Source organism: Gracilinanus agilis, chromosome 1, assembly GCF_016433145.1.
Source record: "Gracilinanus agilis isolate LMUSP501 chromosome 1, AgileGrace, whole genome shotgun sequence".
Taxonomy (NCBI): Eukaryota; Metazoa; Chordata; class Mammalia; order Didelphimorphia; family Didelphidae; genus Gracilinanus; species Gracilinanus agilis.
In genome coordinates, this window is record NC_058130.1 from 313779474 (window position 1) to 313800850 (window position 21377).

Sequence of the window (21377 nt, forward strand, 5' to 3'; positions counted from 1 at the left end):
AAAGAAACTAAAGGCAAATCACATTGGATCCAAAGTTTTACTACCAATGTTGTGAATCTAAAAGGATACTTTCCTCTTGTGGTGGTTGGGGGGAAGCAGAGAAATTTTTTTTAATGTAATTTAATTTTTATCATTTAGCAAAATACACTTCCATATTGGTCACTGCTGTAAGAGCACACTCATATAAAACCAAAACCCCCAAATAAAACCATAAATACAACGCTATGAAAGATAGTCTGCTTTGATCCATATTCATCTTACTCCAACAGTTATTTCTCTGGAGCTGGATAGTATTCCCCATCATAAATCTTTCAGGATTGTCCTAAATCATTGCATTAGAGCAGAGAAATTAAAGGATAATTTAAGGATTACTCTTCTAGAAGCATTGAAAAAGAAGACCCGTTTTGTGACTAAATGCAGAGACCTTATTATTGTGATCTTACTCTTTTTAATACTATCTTATTTTTGGCTTCATGTGACTTTTGTTTAAAAAAAGAGAGAGAGAGAGCAGAGTCAGAGCCAATAAATATTTATTAAGGATCTACTATGTGCCAAGTACTGTACTAAATGCTAGGGATACAGAGAAAAGCATAAGGCAGTGCCTGCCCTCAAGGAGCCCACAATTTGTTGAAGAAAAGCAATACATACAAAGAAGTTGAGAGGGAGGAGGTGTTATATTGGTTGAGGATCCAGATATAATTTGGACATTTAATGACTCCAAGTAGTATATTGGAACTGGGAAAGTTGTAAAGGGTCTCAAAGATATGTGGGAACTCATAGAACCTTTGTTTCAATACTTCAAAGATCTTTGATTTCATCCATCTGATGTTCCCTCCCCTTAAATGGACCACAGCCATTTGGTGTCTCAGTATATAGTCCCTTTAATGAATTATCCTGATTCATGGCATAATTGTTTTTTACAGGGGCGAATAAAAAAATGTAATACAAAAAAGTCAGAAATACCATTTAGACCCTTATTTGGACATTTCAAAACCTTATACCCTAAATCAATTGGGCAGTTTCATTCTGCCATATGTATTTATTTAAGTATATCATGGTAGAAAATAGTTCTTTTACATGCACCAGAGTAAAGGTAATATTAAATTCAATTTATAAACCTATCAAATGGTGTTATAAAATCTGCTTTAAAAGTTAGGAAGTTTAAGATGATGAAGAGGTATAAGAAGTTCTATTCATATTGTTTGTCGTCTTTGCCTTTTCAGTATGGAACTAGGCTTTTAAAAATCCTTCTTTGACTATGTCACTCTTTTTGGTAGAGTATCATTTATTTTCTTAGCAAACTCTTTCCAACCAATTTTGAAATCCTTAATTTCCATTTTGGCTTTCATCAGACCATATGTGAAAGCATTGGGAAAAGAACATAACCATATAAACAGGAGGTACCGACAGTATTGTTGTTATTGTTAATGTCACAAAGATTTCTTAAAATTATATCATCTCACCATCATCTTCTACCTAGAGAGATCATGTCTTCAGCATCATGTAACTAGATCAGTGATGGTCAAACTACAGTCAGCGGGTCCAGATAAGGTCCCCTGAAATGTTCTATCCCAACATGCGCCATTATTCCTAATCTGATGAATACAATAAGTAGGATACAATACAATGAAACTTCAAAAGAATTGCCTTAGAAACAGACTGACATGAGCATTTCCTTTCCTTTGGCCCCCTCTTTAAAAAGTTTGCCCATCACTGAACTAGATGATAAATTGAATGCTTAATGTATTGAAAAACTGTTCATCATTACATTATAGACATTTATTGGTTCACCCCATCCATTTTTCCTTTTAATATTTTCTTATTTCTGGTCATAACTATTAACAATTTATTTTAAATAACTGTGCATTTTTATGCTACTTTAGACATGGAACTTTCAAACATTATATCAATCAACTGAGGTGCATAAGATACCTGGCAACTAAAAATATGTTCTTTTTAAAAGTTGCATATGCCACATGGACTCTCTGTGAAACTATTGTTTGGGTGTGCCATACACTTGTATCACTTGCCTAAGCCTTTAAAAATATTTTTAATTTATTTTTTGGAGGGGGGGGATTACATCTTTATTTCAAAATAATTTGTTTCCTTTATAATTACTTTTTTTATTTTGTTGATTAAGAAAAATTTTCCGTGGTTATATGATTCATATTCTTTCCCTCCCCTCCTAACACCCCTCCTTCCATAGACAACACACAGTTCCACTGGGTTTTTACATGTGTCATTGATCAAGACCTATTTCCATATTATTGATATTTGCACTCTGGTGATTGTTTAGAGTCTACATCCCAAATCATGTCCGCATCAACCCATGTGGTCAAGCAGTTGTTTTTCTTCTGTGTTTCTGTTCCCACAGGTCTTTCTCTGGATGTGGATAGCGTTCTTTCCCATAAGTTCCTCAGAAATGTTTTGGATCATTGCATTGCTGTTAGTACAGAAGTCCATTGCATTCCATTTTACTACAGTGTATCTGTCTCTGTGTACAATGTTCTTCTGGCTCTGCTCCTTTCACTCTGCATCAATTCCTGGAGGTCTTTCCAGTTCACATGGAATTCCTCCAGTTCATCATTCCTCTTAGCATAATAGTATTCCATCACAAACAGATACCACAATTTGTTTAGCCATTCCCCAATTGAAGGGCATCCCCTCATTTTCCAGTTTTTTGCCACCACAGAGAGTGCGGTTATAACTATTTTGCACAAGTCTTTTTCCTTATTATCTCTTTGGGATATAAACCCAGCAATGGAATGGCTGCCTCAAAAGGCAGGCAGTCTTTTAAAGCCCTTTGGGTATAGTTCCAGATTGCCCTTCAGAATGGTTGGATCACTTCACAACTCCACCAGCAGTGCATTAATGTCCCAATTTTGCCACGTCCCCTCCAACATTTATTACTTTCCTTTGCTGTCATGTTAGCCAATCTGCTAGGTGTGAAGCAGTACCTCAGAATTGTTTTGATTTGCATTTCTCTAATTATAAGAGATTTAGAACACTTTTTCATGTGCTTATTGATAGTTTTGATTTCTTTATCTGAAAATTGCCTATTCATGTTTGTTTTTATTAATTTTGGTTTTTTAATTAAATTTTATTTTTCATTATTTATTTATTTGTTGTTTATCATGTTATTTATATGATAAAAATAAAATTATTATTTTAGTTATTTTTATTAATTTATTAATTTAATGATGAATTAAATTAAATTAATATAATCAAATTAATAAGTTAATTTGAAAGTTAATTATTAATTTGATGTTTTAGTGATTTTTGTTCATTAACTGACAAATTAATTAAATAATTAAACTGACTAATTAATTGAATTTGTTGATCAGTAAGAAAAATTAATTAATTAAATAATTGGGATTTTATTGATTACTGAGAAATAAGATGGTTTTAAATGTTTGGATGGTGCTCACTTTGTACAATATAACTCACCTCTATTAAACAGACCCCCTTCACCTTAAATAAAAACTTTTCTCTGAATTTATCTTTTATGAGAAGAAGACCATTGCATACAAGGAAATTATCACAGTAAATAGAGGACTGAATTTGGAAGAACAGAATTCAGATCTCAACTTTGATACATATGCTAGATTCTGGGCAAATTATTTAATCTCTCAGTGTCTTAAACAACTCCTAAGACTATATAGAGAAGCTGCTGAACTACACCCCAGTATTTAATAGAATTACAGAATTTCCAAGCTGGGTGAGGCTTTAGTAGCATCTTGTCCAACTACTATCCACAATAGGCTCTCCTCAGTGACACAATGAGTCATCTAGGATTTGTTTGAAAACATTCAGTGAGGGGGAGATAGCTCAGAATATAAGGAAATATTTCCTTTTGTTAAGTTTAGGCTTACCTCCTTGCAACTTTCACACATTGCCTCTAGTTTTGCCCTTTGAGGCCAAAGAACCAAACCTAATAATCTTTTAAAAGACAGTCTTTTAAATATTTTAGTAATTTTTATCCCACCTCTACCCAGCCATTGATTCATGTTGAGCTTTCAGTTCATCAAAATCTTTAGATCTTCTTCAATTGAGCTGCTTCCCCATCTTGTCCTTGCAAAATTGATTTCTTGAATTTAAATGTGTCAACGTTTATCTCCATTAAACTCTATTTTATTAGATACAGCCCAGTTGACTAAGCTGTTGTGATTTTTTTTTTTTTTGGATCTTGACTGCCATTCTGCCTCAAAAAAATCTGCAGGGTTTATTTTGGGTGGAGTTCATATTCAATCCAATCTCTTACATGTTTATAAAAACATATGGTCTACAGGGTTGAATTAATTGATTATACTTATGGCAAATGTGGTAAATAAATTTTAACCAACGTGTCTACGCTTTGAAATGTGTCATTTTTTTATTATATTATCCATCTATTGAAAAGTCAGTGTATTTTTAATTTTTCTTAGTAGCATATTCATATCCTTGAGTAGAGGCAGAGTTTAAGACTCAAAGTCTTGTTTATTAACAGATCTTGGCAATAGATTGAATATTGGGGGCGGGGCTGTTATGATATAGTGAGGAATCCAGTCTGATTCTTGGGTTATGAACCTGAAGAGCTGGGAAGATGATGTTTCCCCTACAGTAATAGGGAAGGTATGTATTTGGGTGTGGAGGAGTTAGAGAAAAAGATGAGTTCTCTTTTGGACATATTGAACTTAAGATGTTTACTGAATATCCAGTTTGAAGTGTCTGAAAGACTGCTAAAGATATGAAATTGAAGGTCAGCAGAGAGTTTGAGGTAGGATAGATTTATTTGAAAATCATCAGCATAAAGATGGTCTTAAGTCCTTGGGAACTGATGAAGACATCAAGCAAGGTGTAGTATAAAAGGAATAGAGAAGAAAGAATAGGACAGAATGCTAAGGGGCACCTTCAATTAGAAGGGATGATCTGAAAGAGGATATAGCAAAGGAGACAAGAGAAGGAGCAGTCAAGATAGGTAGGAGGAGAACTAAGAGACAGTGGTGATCTGAAAACCTAGAGGAAGAAAGTATCAAGGAGGAGAGAATGATTAATAGTGTCAAAGGCTTCAGAGAGGTCAAGGAGAACAAGAATTGAGAAACAGCCACTGGATAATGTCAAAGAAAACATTAATAACTTTGGAGAGGGCAGTTCTGGTGGAATGATAAGGTCAGAAACCAGATTACAAAGGGTTAAGAAGAGAATGAGAGAAAGTAGAGTGAACCTATAATCGAGGATGTTTTTGGAAAAGTTTATCTACAAAGGACAGAAGAAATATAGGATGATGGGATCAAAGGAAAATTCTTTCAGAATGAGGAAGACTTGGGCATGTTTATAGGCAGTTGGGAAAAAGAGGATATAGGGAGGGACAGAAAATAAGTGAAGGAGTGGGGATGATACAGGGGGTAGGTAATCTGTTGGGAGAAGATAGGATGGAATGAGATTGTTTAAGCAATTAGAAAGGATAACTTGCTAAGGAGAAAAGGCTCTTCATCATGTGAGATAGGGATGAAAGAGGAGCTAGTGATAGAAGGCATCTGAGTGATAAGAGATAAAGAAGAGGGATCACAAAGAAAATGACTTCAATTTTTTCTGTAAATATGAGATAGTTCTCCATTGACAGAGTTTAGGGCTGCAGAGACAATGGGAAGGTTTGAGAAGAAATTAAAAGGTTTTAGAGAGCTACAGTGGAGAAAGTGATAATGAGTTGAAAAGGGAAGTTCAGGTAGATTATCTAGTAACAGTGATGGCTTAGTTTAGGTTGTAAATGAATTTGTAGTAAATCCAATCAGAACAGTTGCATGATTTTCTCCATCTTCAGTCAGCAGCATTATATGTAGGAGCAAAAACAGAGGATGTAGGGAGTAACCTGAGGGTGAGGATTGCCTGGACATAACAGGTGATATGATAGGGGTGGTAGGGATTCAAGAGAGGGGAGAACAGTAAAGTTGAATTTGTTCACAAAGGGGTCAAACTGAGAATGGCTAAGTCAAGTGAGATGACCAGGATGATAATGGAGGGGTTGTGATGTGGACAAAAAGTAGGGTTTTGTAAGGGAAGGTAGAGGGAAAAGTAAAAAGCCAATAGATTATCATCAGATAAGATAATTTTGGAATTCCACTCACAATATGACATCCTCTTACCAAGGCTAACCCCTCCACGTGTTCAAACAATTCCACTCTATTTCAGCTTCTCCAACAGATTGCCCTTTTATCATCTACACTATTTCAAACAGCTACCAGGATTTTGATTTGGGTGGTAGATATGAATAGCATTATCCTCAAAGAAAGAGTGATAAAGGTAGGAGAAGAATGTGAAAGTGGCAATGGGTTGCAAGGAGTATTCCAGCTCCCTTGCCTCCATGAGCCAAGGAGAATGAGTGAAGGTGAAGCCAGCACTGGAAAGGATAGAACCTGTTTTTTAGTAATAACTAGTAGATTAAAAGAATGAGAGAAAAGATTTAAGATGAAAGGCGGTGTTTGCTTTTGCAATAAGTATTCCCGAGGACACAGTGGAAGGACTGAATGGAGTTTGTTTGAAAATTTGGGGTGAGAAGATTGAAGGAGATAAGAATGAGGAATAGGGTTGTGGGGGTTGGAGGATAAGTTTTGGATGATGATCTACAGGAGTTCAGAGTCCATGGGATATGAAAGGTATGACCTGATATGAGAATGTTCATCGTTGAGTAGATATTAACTTGTCTTCCCAATAGAGGCTCTGAGATCAGGCTGGAGGCAAGAGATAGGAAGCATACAATCAAATGGTCAGATATGAGGCACTACTTCATACCTCCTCAGCCCTCCAAAGTGTGGAGGCTAGGCAATGTGCTTGTTTTTCCCTCCAACATTGATTATATATAATTTGTCATCTTTAACAATTTTTTGAGTGTGAAATGAAACCTCAGATTTTTTAAAATTTGCATTTCTATTATTATTAGCAATTTTGAATATTCTTATGTGTTATTGTTTATAGTTCATTAAATTGTTTTCTTCATTGATCACTTTGAAGAATATTTAAGAATAGTTTTTGGCCTTTTTATTTTTCTTTTTGGTTGTCTATATATCTTGCATATCAAAGATTTATCAGAGGAATTTGATACATTTTTTTCCCAATTGACTACTTCTTTTCTTATGTTAGACACATTTGTTTTGTTTGTACAGAAGCTTTCCATTTTCAGGTAATTGAAGTTATTTGCTTTATCTTTGGTAATTTCATCTGTCCCTTGTTTGGTTAAGATTACATCCCCTACACATAACTGTAAAAGATATGTGATCTGCTTCTCCTACTTTTTCTATGGTATGATCTTTGATTTTTAAGTCATTCCCCCCTCCACCTTTTATCTTGGATCTCTCCAAACATATGGTTTTAAGTTATTAATTTCTCTTCTTTCCTCCATCATAACCTAGCTTATTATGAAACTATTGTGCTTGCCAAGAATGGCACAATTGATTGCAACATTCCATTCTCTCTGATTTTTCTCCCCTGGATTTGCAGTTAAAAGTAACATGGAATCTGAACCAGAGATCATTAGATGCTTGAAACAGACTTTGATTGAGACAGTCAAGAGCATCATAAAACAAATAATTTCATTGTTGACTTCTTGGGAAGCAGGAGGAAACTGTAGTACCTACCCACACAAACTTGTTCCTGAAAGTTTACTTAAGACAGTTCCAAAGGAATGGAGTTATAATCCAAAAGAAATGAAAAGAAAAGAAATGGGAAAAGGTAAGTAAACAGTAAATAGGAGAAATTATTTCCTATTGTGTTTAGTTTTATAAGTCTTAAAGAATTAGAATCATTAAGAAGCATTCTAAATTGTTCATTTGTTATTTTTACTTTTTTAGATTTTCACACTGATTTCTTTTTTCTTTTTTAAAATATCCATGTATATGATATTCTTTTAAAATTTCAAAATAAAATAATTTTCTTCTGTATTAATTATTCATGTCAAATTTTTCTCATCCAATTTACCCTTAGTTTTCTGGTACCAAATACCCTGGAAACACATGTTCCTTCAGTTAGTCTCTATGTATATCTTGGATAGTAGGTAGTTCTCACACCATGACCTTACATTACAAACACAAATCAATTTTTTTTTATCTGTGACCTTTTATATCAATGCTTTAATTCCATCCAAGGACTACAAAATTGCCCTTGAATCCTGTAAAGCCATTTAATTGAAATCAGAAAATGTCAAATTTTCATTACTAAAGTTCTTCCTAGTCTGAAAGTTGTTGCTATCTTTCTTTCATTCTGTCTTTGGGACATTTAATATATCTTGTACCTTTCTTGAAGTCATGGTTATTTTAACCCATTAAATCATATTGCAATGCTATTTTATAAGTGTCTCTCAAACTCTTATCACTTTCCATGTTCTTCCTTCCCCTCTTGTCAACCCAGTTCTGAATTCATTCCTGCCCCCTATCACCTTTAGAAAAACAAAATCAAAGAACAGGCTGAAGCTAATCTTCATAGACACTTCAGCAGCCATTTGTTTCTTCTTTCACCATAGGATACATTTTCATGGTCCAGAAGCCGAAGAATTATATGTAAGAGGACAGCTAACCCATTCTTATTACCCTAAACTGATCACTATTCTGACTAGTGAATTAGGAATTCTGCATTATGATCATGAGGATTTGGTGGGGGTGGGGAGCATCTTTCTAAGGGAATACTTTTCCTTGAAACTTACACTGTTCCAAGAACATAGCATATGACTATTTCATCAGGAGTACCTGACTTCACAATAAACAAAGGAAGCTATAGATTCCTCCAAATTCCACTATGCTTTCTACCATTTACCCTCTTATCCTTAAATATCATTCATTTGCAGGTATGGACTCTAGTTATAGGGATTCCACCACCATTCCCAAGGTACAGTTTAAATTCATGTTTCCCAGTAAAGAAAAGTTGGATCTCTCCTAGGCTATCAAGGAAATGGCATTTTAAAATTAATCAGAACTTCATTGAATACAGAGCACCTAAAACTTGAGATTTGAAAAATATTCTGATTGAAATTTACATTAAGTTTCAGAAGGTTTTTAGTATCCAAAAGGTAGTATTCACCAATTTTTGCAATATCAATCTGTGCCTAAATTTGAATTCACTTGCTAATCTATGGCTAAGTAAATTTTAAAAATCAGATGAAGAAATAGGTACCAAACACCTATTTAAGATACTTTCATAGGCCCTGTGCAGGGAAGGAATAGTAAGAGGCATAAGGAACTTACATAAATATATTAAGTTATATAACAAGAAAAAATTTTAAGCACTTAAAAATAAAAGATGTCACAAAGCTGTCACAAATTAAGAAAATAATCTTTGTTATTCTTTCTAGCCCTCACTTATATAGACAGATCATTGTCATCTGTTTTAGAACCAAATTTCACACATTTATAAAGATTCTTCCAGTTCTTAATGCTTTTAAAATATATTACTTCACTAGTGGAAGGTGTGATGAAATGTTACAGAAAATGTGTCCCTCTTGAGGGGGTTTGCACCTTTTGAAATAAAGGAAAACCTTGATAATTATATGTTATAAATATCTCTCAAAACCTCCTCACTCTGTTTTATTATTGATGCTAGTATATTTTGTTTACTATTATAAAAGCAAAAACACTATCTTGAGTTTATATAACACCTTTTTTCTAAAGCTAATTGATTTAAATACACTTTTTCCTGGAGAAATAAGCTCAATCAAGGCAGGGAGAGATTAAATTTTGGATTGTGTCCCCAGTGCTCAGCAAAGTATTCTACAGATAACAGGGGATTAATGTGTGTTAAATTAAATCAGATATCATATACAAATTCACTTCAATCCATCATAAACATTTATTAATTATTGTCACAACTAGAATCTGTATAGTCCCTTAAGGTTTGCTTTTTAAAAAAACCTCTTACCTTCTGTCTTAGAATCAATACTTTGTACTGGTTCCAAGGCAGAAGAATAGTAAAGAGGAACTATTGGGGTTGGTGGGGAGTGACTTGCCTAGCATCATACAGTCAGGAAGTATCTGGGGCTAGATATCTGGGGCTTTCAATCTCCTGAGCCACCAAGCTACCCCCACTTTAAGTTTTGCAAAGTACTTTAAGGGACTTGCCCAGGACCACACAGCTAGTAAGTCTGTGGCTGCATTTGGCTTGAATCTTCCTGACTGTAGATTCAACACTCTTCACCCTGCAAAAAACACTGTTTCTACCATCAAGGAGCTCCCATTTCAATGGGAGAACACTATGTAAATAAAACTCTGTACATAGGAGATAAACAGACAGAGCAGGTAATCTCAACAGTTAGGCACTTGAGAGAATGTGAGACCAAGAAAGGCCTCTTGTAGAATGTAGATTGAAGCTGGGTCTTGGGCAAGAAAGCCAAGAGAAAGAGATGAGGAAACAGAGCCTTCTTGTCATGGGCATCAGCAAGTGCAGAGATAGAGAGAGATGGAGATGGAGTGTTTGTAGAAAGAAGAGCCCTTTGGCCAGTGTTGATGGGAATAAAGTGTAAGAAGGCTGAAAATGTCAGAAGTAATCAGGTGTGAAGCCAAACTAAGGATTTTGTTCTTGATCCTGAAAGTTGTAGCCAAAGGCTTGGGTTGATTGAGGGAGTCAAAGATGGGGATGTGGAGAGAGAGGAGACAGTTTACTCAGATCTGTGCTTTCGGAAAATCATTTTGGCAGCCGAGTGGAGGATGGATTGGAAAGGGGAGAGGCATGGGAAAGGAAGACCACCTGAAAGGCTATTGCAATAGTCCAGGTGAGAAGTAATGAGGTCTTGTAGGAGGGGAGTGACTTTGTAAATGATGAGATGGGATACACACCCACACACATATATACGTATATATGAGATGCTGTCAAGGTGAAAATAAAAACACATTGGATTTGGCAGGGAATATGTACAAGGAGTTAAGCATGACACTGGATAATTGGAAAGATAATAGCAGCCTTGCCAGGAGAGGGGAGGATTTAGGAAGAAAGATAATGAGCTAGTTATTGGACATGTTGAATTGGATAGGTTTATGGGATGTCCAGTTCAAGATGTCCAAAAGGTGATGCCTGACTGAGGCGCAGGAAAAAAGACTGTCTGGTAATAACACAAAACTGAGAATCATCTTCCTGGAGGTGATCATTGGATCCATTTATGGTGATGAGATCAGCAAACAAATTTAACAAATAAATATTGAACCCATAGTTGAGATTGAAAGCATTGACAGAGTCATGGCAAGATACAAAACAGTCTAAGAGTCACTAGTCTGCAAATAATCCTGCGAGGCAAGAATGCAAGATTAGTCACAGGTCTGGATGTGTTTAATTACAAATGAGTGATAAGGTCAAGGATAGAACATTGTGGCATGGAATGGAATGGGTTAGACAGGTTTTATGACAGTGACTTGAATTAGGAAGAACAGGCAAGATTTAAAAGGTTCTGAAGGAATAAGATGATACTTGGCAAAGGCATAAAGAAGGAAAGAACAAAGAGTGTCTAGGGGACAATTTGACTGAAATGGAAAATTCAGGTAAGGGAAGTAAGAAAATGAAATTGGAAAGGAAGATAAGGGCTGATTGTGAAGGATTTTTACTTTTGTGGTCCAATCAATCTGGAATCAGGAGAACCTGAATTCAAATTTGGCCTCAGACAATTAGTATCTGTGTGATCCTGAGCAAGTCACTTAACCCTGGTGGCCTTGGTTTCCTCTTCTGCAAAATGAGCTGGAGAAGGAAATGAAATTACACCAGTATCTTGGGCAGGAAAACCCCAAACGGGGTGACAAAATTGGATACGACTGAACAACAACAACAGTGCACACTGCAGATCGAGTAATAAAAATAATATTGAGGCAGAGAGTGATATAATAGAAGTAGTTGTTTATGAAGATTACTCAGCATTGTTACAGAGGATGGAAGTAGAAGGGAGAGAGACCAGATAAGAAAGTATTGTAACAATATTGCATTAGAGGAGGGCCAGAACTAGAGTGGCAGTGATATAAATGGAAAAGAAAGGATATTAAGAAGGAAAACTGACAAGACATACGGATCTGTTGGATGGGGGTTTGGGGGCGGTCCAAAATATCTCCAATGTTTCTAGCCCCTGTGATTGGTAGAAGAGATCAGCATGGGGAGCTGGATTTAGAGGGAAGTTCATGAATTTAAGATACATTGAGTAATAAGTAATGCAGATCATTCAAATAGAAATCTTGAAGGTGGTTAGGAAAGGGATCAGGACCAGATTGGGGAGTTGTCAGGTCAGATGACAGTTAAATTCCTGTCAAAGAATGAAATATTTGAGGTAACTAATTTAGAAAGAGAAACATAAGATTAAAACATCGGTAAGTATAAGGAAGAAAACTGTGAGTGGGGTTGGAGGGTATTGCAAGGAAGAAGAAAGAAGTAGTTACAGAGATAGGAAATAATCCAAGCTAATATATAGAACTGTCAAAGCCAAGAGACTAGGAAAGTGATCAACAGTGCCACATGTTGAGATAGATCAATCATTAAAAATGAGGACTAAGGAAAACAATTAAATTTGTTGCTGAGACTCACTGGGGACCTTGGGAATGCTATTCAATTGAACGTGGCTAACAGCAAAAGGCTTTATTCTGAATTTTTATGCCTTTTATTGTTCCAGAATAGATTAGGAGTTGCTTAAATCTGAATTCTTGGAAAGAAACATGACATAGTACGGTAGAGGACCAGATAGAGTACTGTCTGAAGATGTCAAGCACTTTATCTTCCCAACAATTTTCTCCACAAAATTTAGACATCCCCAGACAACACTCCAAAGAGCACCGTAATAGAACTAGAATGTTGGTGTTAATCATACCTTTGCTTCCTTTTTTTTTTCCTCAGGCTTCACAAGGTTTGCAGCTCAGGCGGTCTCTATTGTAATCAGCAAGTTACCCACCGTGATTGCATGTTTGCCTCCCCCAATTAAGTACTTCTTTTTTCTGTCTGAGAGAAAAATGTCAAAAAACTTTGTTGAATTGAAGAAAACTGGTCTGCTTGTCTGGAACCTGATTGTAATTATATGTCGAATAGTTGAGGATGGCAACACCTTGGAACTTTTAACCGGTGCCTCATTTGACAGTTGGAGTAAAGAGAAACTCAGTTTAGTTTGTGTGTGTTTAGAAAGCATTATGGGAAAGCAGAAAAGTAGCCCTAATCAAGTGACCCAGCGGGTTATACACAGCATTGAGCAGCAAAAACCAAACTGGATTGAAAGCCAGTTGCTGAAAGCAAGAAAATTGAGCACAGAATGGTAAGCAGCATGTGATATTTTCAAATGATGTTTTTCTTTCAGTGTCTTATTCAAACACATTCACAATGGGAGCTTACAAACAAACAAAAACTCTGGTCACGTGGGCTGGAACAGTAATTTTTCTAGTTTTTTCTAGTTTAGCATTTCACTTGGGGAATTTTGTTCAGCAAAGAAAAAAGATAAGCTATTCCTTAAAAACTTGCTCATTGGAAATGCATTGCCTTAAAATTTGAACTACAGTGGATACTGTGAAACATTAAGGTTGTTTAGTCATCACTTTAAGATTTCTGATTTAGAAGGGATATTGGGAGAACACTGGGGAGACTTCAGAGAATCTGAGAATTCAGTTTGATCTTTTTCCATTGTGTAAACAGGTACCCAGAGTGTTTACTAAATAAATTGTGTTGTGGACTTTGAATTAACAAGACAATGGATATAAAAGGCCTTTTATTGCTTTCTTTGCCTCTAAATTAAGTGAAAAAAATACTTTTCATCTGGTAACAAGAGTATCCTAGGGGAGATTGGTCATATCAGACATAAATGAACCTGTCTGTTTCTGCATGAAAGAATCAACTTTCCCATAGATTTGTTCCCATCGATCTATACTGTTGTAGGGATTTTTAAGGCTGCTGGGTGTATTTTAATATACAAACAGAGTTCTCTTGAATTAAAAGAAACCTTCAATTTTAGAATTATGTGACAGGAAGTCTCACTTTTGCAAGATGCTTTCCAATACGTAGGTTATGACATTCCTGCCAATAACAAGCATGTGGGATGAGTGCCCAATAAACCTGTTGACTGCAGAAAACAAAACTGCCTTCCCCTTCCCCTAAACCTTTGCTGATGATCAGGAGCATACTCGGAAGAATTTTATACTTATCTTTAATTCTAACCTGCATGAAGCTGTAGAAAGTGAGTAGGAAAAAGGTTAGCATTAGCGTTAGTAGAAGTTATTTCTAATGTCATTTGTTATATTTATTATTAAAAAAAATAACAACTTCTAGGCACTTTGTATTCACTAGTTAGCTTTGAATGTTGTTAATAATCTATGAGACTTAAATTTACCTAGTGAGATAGATTGTGGTATTTTTATCAGTCCTGGCATATTAAGGTATAGGAATTGGTTTCTAGGAATGACGGATTGGTGGGAGTAACAACAGTAAGAGTGTCAAGTAATAGCTTATTAACATTGACAGTGACCTTTTTAATCTTTACCTTTGTATTAAATACCAATTTACAAGCTCGCATTCAATGACTAAAAGATTAGACCTAAATGTCATTATCCTTAGTGGTAGATATAAAGAGAAAAAAAAAACTTTTAAAAATGGCATATCTGATTAGGGTTATATAGTAAAATTTATAATATACCTGATTTTAAGATTCCCCTTTCAAATAATGGCAGTTTAAAGCTACTGTGTTGGTAAGGGACTAGAGCCCATGATCACAGGAATGTCCTCTGATGACATTATCTCCTTCCATTTGAATTTTAATTCAATTTCACAAACACTACCACCTAAGGGGTCAGACTGGGCAGTTATCTTTTTTTTTTTTTTTCATTTTAATTTGACTGCTTAGTGATTAGCCAAAGGATATTTACTGGCCTTGCTGCAGGCATCAAAAAAATAAATAAATAAATAACTCCTGTTGCAGGTATTTTTAAAAAATGTTTCCTTAGGATTCTGAATAATTGAGTCATTAACACAATATTTATTAAATAAAACTGTGATACACAGCTATCCAGTTGTAAAATTATTTATTACACTTATTTGAAAATGCTTTATTTGACCATGTTCAGTTCATTTGGAGTAATAATTCATTTACAATTTTTTATAATTTGCTCTGCAGTAATGTTTCTTCAGATGTTTGATCTTGGATTGATTATGTGAAGTACAAATGAACTTCTCCTTCTAAATATCTTCCATAATCCAATGATAAATTAGTCTATAAATATATTAATAAAATAAAGTATACAACCTATACCTTTATCTATAGTACTCCACATAGTCAACTGTGATCCATAGAATAAATATGGGATTATAATAATGAAACCCACACCAAATAGTGCTTTTGTTAAGATCAATTAAATCATTTTGTTTTCCATGCAGATTATTATATTTGATTAATATAATGTCACTTAACTAGATTTCCCCCAATTATTGTGTCTGGATTTATCTTTGATTTTATGGAAATTGTGAAAATAGCTGCAGTGGAAAAGGTGGCAGCTGTATGCATTGCCTGTCTTGTATACTGCCTGGAAGCATTACTATTCATTAAAATAACCTTCACTTTCTAGTAACACTCAAGCTGTAAACAGTCAACTTAGATTCTGGAGAACACACAGCCCAAAAAGTAAAGAAATGTCCGTCTTTGCAAAGTAATTTGTCGAGTTGAAGATTATTGTTTTTCATCATGGTGACCCTGACTTGGCTGGCTGGGTGCATATACAGATTAAGATGAATGCAGTTATTCCTTGGCTGAGGTCTGCCTCTTTCAGGGCACATTCTCCCTAATGACATGATTGATAGGCAGTCCCAAATCCAGAGAGGAACTCATTAATCATAGCACTGACTGAATCCAATCATCTGCTTCACCTGCACAGTGATGGACAAGAAAGGATACAATTCGGGGGCTGACACTGAGACAGTCCTTTGTCAGGGGGCCCCAGCTTTTCCAATGTCAACCTCTAAGAAGCCTGGCAAGAAATTTAGCTTGCAACCTGTATGCAGTTTCAAAAGGATATCACCGAAGTATTCTTTTATATAATTTTTTTTAAATCTTTCATTGAAAGTTGTCTGTAAAATTTATCAGTAAGCTGGAACATCACTTGCTTTTTAGGAAAGAAGGAGATTGCAGCTTATGTAATTTTCAAACTATTTATCTTAAGTATGTTTTGAAGCTACATGTGGAAGTAATAGCAGCTTTAACTCCCAGCAGCTGGGTATCATTTGACTGCACCTTCGGGGTCAACATCCCCAACTCTGGGCTGAACTAATTTTATAATCGTAGCACAATTTCAGTAACAGGCTCTGCAGTGTACAGCTGATTACACTACAGTAAGTTTCACTTAGGCCAGGAAACAATGGAAAATCATGAATTTCCTTGTGAATGCTTACATTTTAAAGTTTATCACAAGCCTGATAACAAATGAGGCGAGAAAATTAGATTTGAATTTATGAGGTACAGGTCTGGATCCGGAATTTCTCTTTTGAGAACTGTGGCTTCAGGTTTTTGGTGTATCCGGGTCTTCCTTTAGCAGGTAGTTGGAAAAAGGTGTTGAGGTTGTATTTTTTAAATAAAAAGAAAATTAATGAATGCCCATAAAAATCGATTAATTTCTGTACTGTACTGTACTTAATATACTTAATAATGTACTTAATAAAAGTGCTCACTTTGTGATGCCTAGGAAGGTGAGAATGGGTCCTGATTTAAAGAATAAACATTGTCGTTATTAAGTCTAAGGATCTCTTAAACTGATAAAACTGGAGAGGAGCATGCATTTTCTAAAGGCAACAAGTGTCAAAAGGTCAATTTTAAATACTCAAGTGGTAAAGCATTCAGCTTTAAAGCCCCTAAATTATATTTAGTATAATGGGTTCCCCGTTAGATACTTTAATTAGTCTTAAATGTGTTCTGTTAGAGTAGAGAGGAAAGAACATGCATGGTGTGGAATCCAACAGCTATTTCTGGTATCAGAGATGCTTTCTATCCTCAAAGAGAAAGTAGAACTGATTTCTTCCTGTTTTTAGAGACATTCTGTTTATACTTTGTGGTTATGGCTATTTCCATGATTGTAGTAATGTGGAAATGGTTTATATATAAGTATATAGATGCAATAAAGTAATACTTTTTCTTTTAAAAAAGCCATTCAATTTATAAAATGCTTTCCTGTCCTTGCCCCCAGGATGTCCATGTAAACAGCCACACTTTGGGAAGCTTTAACTTCTGCAAGCTAAATCTGGATAGAGATTTGCAACCTTCGATTTTCATTGACTTTCTTCTTAATTTACATTGACTCTCATTTTCCTATCTTCGCAATTCTTCACTGGTGATATGAATATCTTTTCTTTATTCTAGTGTACTTATGGCAGTAGAAGAAGCTACAGCCTTAGAAGAAGGAGGTATTGCTCTTGAATTGACTGAGCAGAAAATAAACATGATGGTCCTGGATATCTGCCACAAACCAGGTGGCAGTGAGTACCTGAGGCAAATTTATCACATCATCCGGCTCAATGAGGTAGGGAAACGGCCTTTTTACCGAGCAATTAGGTGTGTACTGGCCTGAGGCAGCGTCTGCTGGCAGCTAAGGGTTAGTCAAGGAGGTGATAATGCTTCTTAAAGTCAATACTAAACTCAATATTGCATTATAATAGAAACTATTCCATTTAGGCAAGTCTGCATTTGTGTAGGGAAAAAGCTGTGCAGAAACAATGTAGATTTCATTTATACACTTTGCACAATAATATGGCTCATAAACTCAATTCAGATCTGCATTGTGTAGGCTGGAGATTTATTTTTCAAGTTAGTTTACAGTGCCTGGGCTAAAATCTGAAATTTGTGTAAGGGAAAAATTTTTTAAGCAATGCATAGCTGAATGCAGAGTGAAAAAAGCACTCATGATGTGGTAATGGATTGCTTGGTTGGTTTTTGTTTTTATATAAAAAATTGAAATATTCTTACTTATTTCAGAATATTAACTTATATTTTGCTATAAATGCTTTAATTTTCGGGAGCAACTAGGTCCTCTAATTCAAATTCATTAATGAATGAACACTGGTTGAATCCAATATTGTTCTGCAGGTCAGCTACCGCTTAGCTGGTTGGTCTCTGACCTGGGCCTTACCAAGGTATTTTTAGTAATAATAAACATAGTGCCAGGCATCTCAATAGAATAGTCATTTCCTTGAAATAATTATAAATTTCGGATTTTGCTATGTGTATCTGCATTGTGTGGTCTTTATCTTTGATGTTTCTCAAATAATTTAAAGCCATAGGTGCATTACTAGCACTGTACTTATTAATCTGTGATTTCAAAAGTCTTAGTCTCCCACCATCATGAAAGTGCCACTTCTCCATAGTTTAGTAGATTATCTTGGTGAGTTTCTGTAGCTTAAAAAAATTCACACAGCCAACCTGGCTTTCCAGATTTAGCAAGCTTGGTTCTTAGATGACAGATGTGTAATGTGCTGATTTTGTTTTCCAAAATGATGGTTTGGTAGTTCTTTTGGACCTTCACAGCCTTCAAGTACCCAGGGTCCCCTCCATGCCATAATCTGCTACTGGAGGAAGACTTTAGCGATACATCTATTTTATATAAACTTTAACAAGTATCTGAAGAGTTTGTTGTTTCAATCCTACTTTGCCTACATGGCATTTCTTTTTCCAAATCCACAGGACACTCCCTTGATTCATACCATACTGCCTCACCTCAGACAGGGCTACCAAAGAGAAAAGGCAGAGAATGGGCATTTAGTGGAAAAAAACCAACCCACAGGTTTTGGAATTAGAGGCCTAGAGGCCCTGGGTTCAAATGCCATTCTGTTGTTTACTATCTATGTGAAGTCACTCAACTTCCCTAGGTCTTGTTTTTTTCTTTTTTTGTAAAATGAGAGAGTTGGAGTAGATGATGTTTGAGATCCCTTCCAGCTCTAAATTGTATTCCTAAGCAGATCGTATTCCTAAGCAGGAGAGAGTATTCTTCATTTATGAGACCCGGAAAAAATAGCTCTTGTGAGAAAAGAGAGTCAGTGGTAGACATGGGTTCATATAGCTGGTATAGGACTAGGTTGTAAGAAGCCTTCAATAATGGGAAGAAATCTTTAGAATTGATAAGAAATAGGGAGCCAACAGAAGAGTTTTTTGAACAAAGAAATAAAAAATAATAAAGTTTCATAGCTAAAAAATATTGTTTAAAAGTCATTTTGGTGACAGACAGATAGACTGCAGGATCAACTCAAAGGATAGGGGTGGGTGGGAATCCTACTGTAAAAGAAGATAGCTGAAAGCCTGCTGCAAAAATCTTCTAGGTACTAGGAGATGAGAACCCAACCTAGCATAATGACAATAGAGATGGAGAAGAATTGAATAACATTTTGGTAACTGGAAGTAAAAGAGAAAATGCTGGTACCATGGACAGAGTTGGGTAACATAAGAAGATGGGCCAGAGTTGGAAGAGAATAAAGTCGATTTCTGTTACTGAATTTGATGAAAAGATATGATAGACAATTTTATATGCATATATATGTGCATATAAATATAAATATATATATGTGTGTGTGTGTGTGTGTGTTATATATGACCAAATGCAGGCAGTAGAATAAGACTAGAGATACAGAGTTGATGGTTATTAGCATAATGGTGATAGTTGAAGATAGGGGAATGGAGGAGCAAAGAGGTTCAGAAAATGAGGTAGAAAAGCCCCAGTTTAGCATCTGGAAGATAATCAGTGACTTTCACCAAAGCAGTTTCTCTTTTATTTGGTAGAGACAGAAGCCATATTTCATTAATTCAGAGCAAAAGTAAGGTCATGATTTGAGGCATGTCAGGGTCTTTTATTTCTATTTTACTTAAATCATGATACAGGAAAAAGTTAGTCCTCATTCAATAATCTCTTTTTCCAGTAAGAAAATCTTTCTCATCATCATATACTCTTTATTCAGAGTCCCTACAGACAAAGGTACACAGAGAGGCAATACCCTAGAGCCTTGGTAAAAAGGAAAAGAACTGCCAACTGAAGCTATTACTGAAGTAGTTGTTCCCAATGTTCCATATTATTTGAGAACTTTAAAATCTCTCTGTTTAGTAGATTTCTAATCTGAATTTTAATACAGAATAATAATAGTACCTCAAAGTGTGTGGGTCAATAAAAAGCATCTAAGATTAGAGAGTCAATAAATCATAGTTTTTGTACTTGCTTTTCTGAAAACCAACCCCTGAACTTGTGGGTGAGTCACTTAATTTCTCTGATCCCCAGATACCTCATCTGTAAAATGGGAGAAGTGAAGGACTAGATTATCTTTAAAATCCTTCCAGAGATAAAATAGTATGAATTCATTAATCTCTTAGAAAATATACAGTGTAAAGCCAGTTTAATAAATCAGAAAAGGTATATTTAAATATTTTTATGTGAAATGTTCTGATTTTGTATTGCTAAACAGTGTTACTTTTTGTTATTCATTATGCTTCAGAGCACTGAATTTGAAGCTATATCTTAATACTGATACTGTCACCACTTATGTTACTTTGAGCAAATTACTCTTTTGGCCTATTTTATAAAGTGAGGGTTTTGTCTAGAAGATGTCTAAGTGACTTTTAACTCTGAAGGCTATGATTTATGAGAAACATACCAATATAATGGATCAGGATTTTTTTTTAAATCTATTACTTACGAAAATGATTGGTGCCATGAAATGAACTGATTTTCCTAAGGCCACAGAACCTGTACTACATCTTGGTGTTTCTTAGGATGCTGCATATAAATATGCTTTGTGATTGTTTTTTGGAATTAGCTCTGTGGAAAAATGATTATGATTTAGAATTTGAGGATGCACCCCGAGGTAAGAACATCAGGTCATTTCCTTTGTCTAGGTACTGCCTTCACTGACATATAGGGTAACCTCTCTATGACAATAGTATTATTAATTACTATGTGGTCAATCTGCTGATGAGCTTGTCTGGACTTTGGTAGACTGGTCCTTGGTCAGTAGGCTTTTCAGAAATCCTTGTCATGATGAGCGACCAAAATAGTATCTTTTTAAAAGTAGTACATGACCTCTATTAAAATATTAATGTTTTAACTTGGATATAAAAAGGTGATCTCATAAGCAAATTAGAGTAGCGTGGAAAAATTTACCTATTAAATCTATAGATAAGAGAAATGTTTATGACCAAACAATATATGGAGAGGATAATGGAAAATAAAATAGATTATTTTGATTCCGTGAAATTAAAAAAAGGTTTTGTACAAACAAAATTAGTGCAGACAAAATTAGAAGGAAAGAAGTAAAGTAAGAGGGAATTACAGCAAACTTCTCTGAAAAAGACCTTGTTTATCAAAATTATTGAGAACTGAATCAAATTTATAAACATAAAAAAGCCATTCCTCAATTGATAAATGGCCAAAAGATATGACAAGCAATTTTCAGAAGAAAAA

At 35.2% G+C, this 21377-nt stretch overlaps 1 protein-coding gene across 2 annotated transcripts in view; it reads left to right on the forward strand.

Annotated features, from left to right (window-relative positions):
* The window catches only part of KIAA0825 (KIAA0825 ortholog), a 463565-nt gene that overhangs the window by 182457 nt on the left and 259731 nt on the right, over positions 1 to 21377 (forward strand). For both annotated transcript variants that reach the window (XM_044662785.1, XM_044662793.1), the window contains exons 14-16: positions 7474 to 7704; positions 12820 to 13228; positions 17303 to 17462. In XM_044662785.1, the coding sequence (XP_044518720.1) occupies positions 7474 to 7704; positions 12820 to 13228; positions 17303 to 17462 (800 nt within the window). The remainder of the gene's footprint in view (positions 1 to 7473; positions 7705 to 12819; positions 13229 to 17302; positions 17463 to 21377) is intronic.